Raw genomic sequence first — 9316 nt, forward strand, 5'->3', positions numbered from 1 at the left:
ACAGAATGACTTTTTCCACTGAACCTGAAATGGATTTAAATTGGAAATGTTCCAGTTAAAAGAAGTTCTAGTGTAGAAGCGCGAGATAGAGGACCAGGGGCTTTCATTATGTCTTTTTTTTTTTTACAGTTTTTGAACGAGGCCAAAGCCCTTTTCACTTCAGCCGTGGAGAGTGGACTGTGGAGTGTCTTGTTTAATTAACCCTGAGCAAGTGCTCAGTGTCACGCATGGTTTGCTATCCCTGCTTCACCTTTCAGTCCCTGATCGGAAATCAGTGAGCAGCAGTGAGCCGACACTTGGCAGGACATCAGCCATTTGCAAATGAGAATCATCATACCATTTATGACTCAGATCACTAACAAGCAGATAAGGCATGGTACGTGGTCGTCTCAGTTATTAGTGACATCTTACAATAAGGTTGATTTGTTGACAGTTGACGTGCAAAAATGGGTTTCATATGTCACTAACTTTTTGGGATATTGGAAAGTTGTTATTTCTACTGAGTTACGGATGAGAATCACATGATGGGAAAACTCATGATACGATAAGCGATACCAATAATATCACGATACAACAATTCTGTGATAATCAATATATCGCAAGACAGCAATACGTCGCGATATCTGTCTTACTCTTATTTATTCACAACATACACAACAACGTGCATAAAGTCTGTGTATTGAACGTGAACGTAGCTTTCTCCGCCATTATCCCGCTGTAAACTCCCTCTTCTTCGGCCTGATAACTTCCACCCAAGATTCCCTCAATTAAAGTATCGATATTTGCGTCGGCGGTACGATTCTCGTATTGCACGAAGGAGGACGACAAATTGATGTATTGAGAGTTGCCGCTTGGTCATAATCAAGATGAGTTAGTGAATGAAAGGAAAGATACTAACCTCGTTAAAGTTAGCCACATCCTCACAGTTCTCCACAACACGACTGTAGAAGGACAAACCTGGAAGGTAACAAGGAACAGTAAATGTATGTAATACAGCACAGCTATAGTTATTTTTCAAAATAAAGTTTCACTTAGAAAGAATATATACATATATATATACTTATAGCTTGATGAAGCAGGGGCCACTTTACAAATAAATGCTGCCTATTAATCTGATGCAATCCATATTGCTCATATATTGATGCATAATGAATAAAGATCTTTAACATATCAGTAAGGGAGCGTGTTATACAGATCACATTTTTAAAAAAAAATTCTGACTCGGTATTCATACCTTCTACTTAATTACAGGCTGCAAGTACTCAATCACTGTCAGATACAGGTTTAATACTCTATTCTTCATACTTTTTAACATTTAATACTCTACACAATCAATTCTCTTAATCCTTAGTGCTCACTCACAGGTGCACCCATGGTAATTTGCCTGGAGGGATGTTTATAGGTCACATATTCAGCACAAAATCATGTGCTTTTTTTTGTCTTCTTATGTGTCTTTCCTTTTTGTTTATAAAAACGAGCCAAGTGAACTTTGAACTGTGACGTATTTCCAAATTTCACAAATTCAATCCGATTTTAAACATTTTGAGGACATTTTTGCTCAGATGTAGTTGGTGAAATGATTTCATTTTTTTTCATCAGATTGCCCAGGTTGTGCTGGAAAAAAGGGTATAAGACACTCTATATTGCACATTCTTATAGCCTCTGTATACTCTGTACGTTTAAACATAGTCATGTAAAAAAGCAGCCGAAATGCTCGGTGGTCATAGGGTTACTAATAACATGTGGATAAGTTAAAGACAAGTAAAAATACAAATGAATGACTTAATGACCTGAAAAATACACAAACAAGCCATTTGAGAAAAAGAACAGATTCAGAGACTTCGGTAGAGACAAAATAAAACAAAGATAGACAGATTTCCACATGATGTCCTTTAAAACTAGGGCGTATTAGTGCAGTGTCTCTTCCAGGTTATACACAGAGCAGGAACAGTCATTCACTGCACACTAACTTGACTCACTCATGCATCGCTGCAACCTGGCTGCTTTGTGATACTCGTGAATGGTGCCCGAGCACTCTGTGTGTGTGCACTTGTGTTTGTGAGTCTGAGGCTTTGTGTGGGTGTCGATGTTGGATGGATGTGTGCGCGAGCACATAATGCAAACACACACACACACATGCACAAAAGAACCCACAAAGTTAATTGCAGCCCGTGTTGGTTTGGCTGTAATAATGATAATAATGATAAGTCTGAATGAAAACAAACAAGACTCCGACATAACTGTGTTATTTATCAGTGCTGAAAGCATCTTATCTCACATTCAAGGGCAAAGAAACCTTGAGTTAAGAGGCTGCAACCTAACAAATCCCACATCCTTTGAAATATCTAGTTTATCTAATGTAATACCTTTGTAACACCACTCACATGTCAGAGAGGCAGCGAGAGAGAGAGAGAGAGAGAAAATATCCCTCCTACATTATTCAAAGTAGAGGCATCGCAGTCATAGTTGTGTTTTCATTTGCCTAAAGACGAGGCTTTGAAAAAGCAGATAATGTGAAGCTTACGTAAGCTGCTCTGCTACACAGCTTTCTGTTCAATCACAACAGCTCTCGTCCTTGATGGAATCAATAGGTTGGAATAAAAATGATAGACGGCAGGGTGAAGATAAAAGAACTTGTGATGGAAGAAACAAAAGGAACCAGGGAGCTTTTTTTTATTTTATTTCAAACACAGACACTGGAGATGAAAGGGACGCAGAACACGGTGAACAATTTAAACCAACACACACACAAAAAAAGCAGCCGATGTTTTTCTCCAGCTTTACCTGGAGCGAGGAAGAACACACATCAGTAAAATAATAACAGCATTCTTTTAATCTGCTTTAATGTTCGGGCTATAATCAGAAACTCCCTTCTCGCCTCCTGGCGTCTCACGCTTGTTCTTCCACGCTGTGATTTCATTTCCAAACCAATTCCTGAGCTGAAAATGGTCTGCATCCCAAATAGGAGCCACAATTTAAAATAACCAATAGTAAATATCTACAGGATATCAGGAGAGCAGATAGAAAAGAACACCTCAGGGAGGAGCGGAATTTAAACGAAGTCTGCTGGATGCGCTGCGATGCACAACACTCTCTATTTTGAGTCAGAGTTTAGAAGAGAAATAAATGAACCGTGCACACGGCAGTGTGGATATCTAGAGACTGAGAGTTTGAAGTGGGTAAAACAGAGTTGCACATGGAGAGGAACGGAACATGTGATTCACCGAAGTGGGAATAATGCCGCGAGTTCTCGTTTGATTCTCACGAATGTCATGTCTCATTAAACGCGTGCTTGTGATCCTGCAGCGAGCGAGGATTCATCATCAAAGACTTATCATAAAAACAATGTGCCTTTTGAAGACATTTTGCATTATTCAGTGACTATGGTTTTAGATAATAATGGACCAGATTGATGGGACACCTTTTTAGTTATTACTGCTATTTAAATTATATCATGAATGCAGTCAGTGCGTTGATTTATGAGCGACACTATTAGGCCACTTTCCCTGTCACAAAAAATGGCACCATTTCCACTAATGCTCATTTAGGGTTTGATATGCGGGTGGTGTTGTTGGGAGGAAAGAGGCGGGGTTAAGGGGGTTGCACTTCCTGCTGGCCCCTTCCTCTCCAGACAGGAAGTTTGAGCTGAAAGCATTGTTGTCAGCTCTGACAACAGGAAAAAATGTTTGACTCAACCCTCAGCAGATGAAGACACTGGGACACAAAACTATTATTAATATGTATGAGATGATTAAAATCCATGGTAGGAAGCAGGCAAAAGGGACAGGGATAAATAAATTCCTTCTTTCCAGTCAAGTGTATAAAAGTAGTTGCAGTAATTAGATGACTGTCAATTATTATTATTTTCTTTTCATTTCATGCCATACATGCTGTAATAAAAACAGAAGTAAACAAAAGTGAGAGATTTAAAAGCGGTAGGTGTCCGTTTTTAAATCTCTCACTTCAATTGCCACCGCTTTCCTGTGACGCTCTGCTCTTCACGACCCATAAATACCAAAATAAAACACCCACTTTACACCTGAAAACTCAGATTAAGCGATTTATTTATAAAGCCTACCACCTCTGGGTTGCACTAACAACCCGCCTATAAATAAAGAAGCACTTATGATAATGATTTCACACATCAAAAATTTGCACTTTCTTTCCAGACACTGAAAGACTTGATTGATCATAAGTCGCCATCATGAGTGCATCATAGACTGATTATTGTTGTTATCCCAATTAGAATATGAAGATAGGATGAATCGAATATGTAACAGTGTATTTACAAGTGTGCTGAGATTGAAACCTTTTTATACGAAGTGTCTCAAATGTGGCCGTGTGAAGGAGGTCATACTAAAGGACATATGCAGGAAATGATCTGCTGCTCGCCCCAGCTTTATGCTTCACAGCAAGTTGATCTCAGACTAATTAGTCGAGGACATAAAACCCAAGAGGCAAATTAAATGCACCCGCTCTTCTTTAGGCTATTTCTACATTCTCTGTAAGTCTAAAAGTCCAAAGGTCTCTTTTCCCATTTCCCATATTGTCTCTACCACTATAAACATTTGGACACTACATTTAAGTATATAATAACGTATAACATGATTTTCCCATTCAGAGCAGACAAGAGTCACAACAACAGTGCAACACCTGCAGCTAACGGAGAGGAAAATGGGTAAAATAAATCGTGTATTGGACAAAACATTTTTTCTTTACTGATGTTGGGGAAATATACATATACAATTTGCAATATGTGTTGTTTCAATAGCCATGTCTGTGTTTTTTGCAGGTGACGTTTTTAAAATACAGGAAAAGCGTTATTAATGGTTTTCTATCTCTGCTATGAGCTGTGAACATTATAGAGCTTTTATCAGACTAGTATTTCCCTCAGGACCAAACACAGAGTAAATATGGGATTTTACTCACTCTAAATGAACGATGATGTTGCTCCATAACCACTGAATATGTGAACTGGCATAGCCAACACCGTATTAATATTTAAAGCGGAAGATCAGTGTTTGTTTTTATGTGACCGGTGGAACAGCTGAGCCTCCTCAGAACCCAATTAGTCGTGTGAGTATGAGTTATATACATATGTGTATGTATATATATATATATATGTATATATATATATATATACATATGTGTATGTATATATATATATATATACATATATATATATATGTATATATACATATGTATATATATGTATACATATGTATGAGTTACACTGTTGTTTGGATTTTAAGCACAACCTGGGAAGACCTCCATCGTGGATCTAAGGGGTATGTAACATTTTACCATCATGTTACCTTTTTTACGAGTGACATCTGTTATCTGTCCTGTTCTGCTGAGGAAGGTTTTATGCGAGCTCCGGTCTCTCCTATTTAAAAGTAGTGAAATGTATAATGACTGCACGCCAGTAAATAGCAAATTGAAATAGCACTGAGTAAATCTGCGATGTGGAGCAGAATTCAGAGTTTAAAAAAAACCAAAACAACACAGCATGAACACAAATGGTACTGTGCTCATGCTGAACTGACAGTCGGACTGTGGGGACACAAAGGAATTCTCCCAGTGAATGACATGGTTCGTGCAAGAACAGCTGAGTTCACTGCAGCACAGCACAGAGCACAGTGGTGAAACTCACTCACACTCTGGAGCTGAGAAAGGAGGCGGAGGAGGAGGAGGGGAGAGGATGATGGTCTTGAGACATTCAACTCAGCCTTCATGTCTGACAGGAGATAAGCGGAGACTAAACACCTGTCATCTGTTACTGTAAATAGTAAAGTTATCGCTGTCCAGGGTGCTGAAACACACACACACCTCTCTTCCTTCCTCTTAACTCCCTCTCTGTGTCTCCATCTCTCTCTCTCTCTCTCACTCTCACTCACATTCACACAGGGGATGAAATAATACATAGAACGTTTTCCTGATTCCTGTTGTGTCTGAACAGCAGGGCACAGGATATGATGATAAGAGACTGTAAAGCGCCAAATGGACTAGTGGCAGCTTCCATGAAGGTACGACAAAGATACACACACACACACACACACATCTGTTATTCTCCTTAGTGATCAATACCATCAGCCTAGACAAATGTAACCCTGTGGCTTTTGCCCTTAGTGCTGTTAAAAAAAGTAATGACACCGTTACACTGTCTGAGAATGTCAAGAAAAAACAGAGAAATGACTCCAGCGTTGGTAATTCCAGGTACAAAGTAATGTTTCTATTATGTAGGTAATATAAATAGCAGGAATGTAATTAGTTTAAAAATCCGAGTCAGTCCTGGTGAAATTTTACGTCTGTGGCCAGTTTGATGAATGTGCGGTGAAAATTGGATGTGGGAGGGGCAAATAAGTCTGCCTTCCCCCCAATAAACATTTTGCTAGAGCAGCAGGTTTATCGTACATGCATGAAAATTGGTAAACATATATAAAACGTTGGGTTGAAGAAAAAATTACATTATGGCCATGATCCAAACCCAACAGGAAGACCGCCATTTTGGATTGCACATTCACTTTTTGTCAATTTCGGCAATTTTGCAGCTAAGGTATTTAAAAAAACAGGAGCTTGAGTGCAATCATCTTCAATTATTGTTATTATTATTATTAGTGTTAGTATTATTTGTGGCCCATATAGCATCAAAATTGGAGTTGTAATTTCATTTTGCAGTCATTTTGTTAAAGCTGAAGTTTGTTAAATATATCATAAATGTGCTTAAAAAAGATTGAAGCACCAGATGTGCTACCTTTTTGAAAATAATAATAATAATGATGATGATAATTTACAATTGAGATTTTTTTTTTCAAATGAGCCCCTGTAACCACAAGTGCCTGTGCACGCCACTGCTCTCTTACTGTATATATCTACTATAAGAGCCATATACATTGCAGTGTGAAATGCTTCAGGGATTATTATGTGTATCTTTATATTTGACTTTCCGTGAGGAAATGACTTCCATGGTGGAGAAATCCATCATTTCCATACACAAACAGCGCTGGTGAAAGAAAACAGTGGTTCCCTAACTTTTTACGCAGACAGGACACCAGATCATCTGCCGTCATATTAAAACTTCAAACTCAGTGAAATCAGGTTATAACCCACATCTACATAATAAATGTGTCGGGCGACGATGTCCTACCTCTGAATGAAACTTTGGCGATCCTGTCACCTTTCCCCCGAAGGTGATCGACCGCCTTCAGGTGAACCATTAGAGCCATCATGAGTCCACGCGGACGGGGGGAGTAATTTCTACTCCACGCAGGTGAAACTTGACACGCACAATCTGTGCACGGTGGGTTTTAGGTGAGCCTCTTCTACTTCTTCTTCTTTTGCTTCTGGATTCATTCGCTGCATCCACAAAATAAATCGTGTTTCCATACGATCAGCATGTAAAAATAAAAAAAAAATAAAAAAAATCTCAGGCTCCACTCAACATTTCCTGCTCCTGCTGCTCCTGCTGCTGCGTGGTTCGCGGCTGCTGAGTCTGTCGAGCATCTCGAAGCTGCTGCCACTTGGTTTTTTACTCAGCTCATTGTGCAGGAGGGGCGGGTGAGGGGGTGAGGGGGTGAGGGGAGGGTGGGCTTCATCTACAGCGAGCTGCTGCTGCTGCTGCTGACGGTGGATGATCTCATTTTCAGTCCAGCGCTGAGATTTGAAGGAAAAGCGCTGACTCCTTTTATGTTTATGTTTATTGTTCTTTAAAGATGTGACTTTCCATGTCCTTATGTTTTATGTTCATTGTCTGCATGTGCTCTTTATGAAGTAGCATCTTAAAGGTCCAGTCCATAACATTTAGGAGGGTTTATTGGCAGAAATTGAATATACTACTATACTACTACACAGTATATAGCTATATGCAGCTGCAGTCTTTAAGTACAACGATATATACAAAATAAATAATGATTAATAATGATTTTTTTTATTAAATAAAAACAGAAATGTAGAAATGTTTGCAAATTTATTAAAAAAATAAAAACTGAAATATCATATGGTCATAAGTATTCAGACCCTTTGCTCAGTATTGAGTAGAAGCACTCTTTTGAGCTAGTACAGCCATGAGTCTTCTTGTGAATGATGCAACACGTTTTTCACACCTGGATTTGGGGATCCTCTCCAGTTCTGTCAGGTTGGATGGTGAACGTTGGTGGACAGCCATTTTCAGGTCTCTCCAGAGATGCTCAATTGGTTTAGGTCAGGGCTCTGGCTGTGGCTGGGCCAGTCAGGGCCGGCTCTACCTAATTTTGTGCCCTAGGCGAGATTGCTCTCCGGTGCCCCCCCCCACACACACACACGAATTACACCAGCCAAATGAACAATCACACATGTTAAATTTGACAACAGCAAACAGCAAAAAATCACAACTTTCAAGTATTGAATTACAGCAACCACAAGAACAATCACAACAGTTTCATTTGAACAACAACAACAAACTGTCAGGTAACTCTTTCCAGCGTGTCTTTCACTTTAACTAAAATTGTACACGTCTGGACTTCCTTGCAGGAAAAGCATCTATGGTATCATCAAATGACACCTGCCTAGACACTTCACGGTTGATGCTCTTTTCAAGAGAGAACACACAAATGAGGGCGACTGGGAATAGAAAATCATTTTTATTTTCATTGTTTTAAATTTTTTTTTTTTTTTTTTGCTGGAGGGGCGCCCCTCCAGCAGATGGCGCTCTAGGCGACCGCCTATATCGCCTATGCCAAGAGCCGGCCCTGGGGCCAGTCAAGAATGGTCACAGAGTTGTTCTGAAGCCACTCCTTCATTATTTTAGCTGTGTGCTTAGGGTTATTGTCTTGTTGGAAGGTGAACCGTCGGCCCAGTCTGAGGTCCTGAGCACTCTGGAAGAGGTTTTCTTCCAGGATATCTCTGCACTTGGCCTCATTCATCTTTCCTTCAGTTGCAACCAGTCGTCCTGTCCCTGCAGCTGAAAAACACCCCCATAGCATGATGCTGCCACCACCATGTTTCACAGTTGGGATAGTATTGGGCAGGTGATGAGCAGTGCCTGGTTTTCTCCACACATACCTCTTAGAATTAACATCAAAAAGTTCAACCTTGGTCTCATCAGACCAGAGAATCTTAATTCTCATAGTCTGGGAGTCCTTCATGTGTTTTTTGGCAAACTCTCTGCGGGCTTTCATTTGTCTTGCACTGAGGAGAGACTTCTGTGGGGCCACTCTGCCATAAAGCCCCCACTGGTGGAGGGCTGCAGTGATAGTTGACTTTGTGGAACTTTCTCCCATCTCCCTGCTGCATCTCTGGAGCTCAGCCACAGTGATCTTTGGGTTCTTCTTCACCTCTC

General features: G+C 40.0%; 1 protein-coding gene across 1 annotated transcript in view; it reads right to left on the reverse strand.

Annotated features, from left to right (window-relative positions):
• otofa (otoferlin a) overlaps positions 1-7426 on the reverse strand; it is a 62533-nt gene extending 55107 nt beyond the window's left edge. The window contains exons 1-2 of the mRNA XM_044048777.1: positions 7148-7426; positions 899-957 (exon numbers count right to left, since the gene is read on the reverse strand). Of these exons, the coding sequence (XP_043904712.1) occupies positions 899-957; positions 7148-7229 (141 nt within the window). The 5' untranslated portion in view covers positions 7230-7426. The remainder of the gene's footprint in view (positions 1-898; positions 958-7147) is intronic.
• Between the last annotated feature and the right edge of the window lie 1890 nt (positions 7427-9316).

Source organism: Solea senegalensis, linkage group LG17, assembly GCF_019176455.1.
Source record: "Solea senegalensis isolate Sse05_10M linkage group LG17, IFAPA_SoseM_1, whole genome shotgun sequence".
NCBI lineage: Eukaryota > Metazoa > Chordata > Actinopteri > Pleuronectiformes > Soleidae > Solea > Solea senegalensis.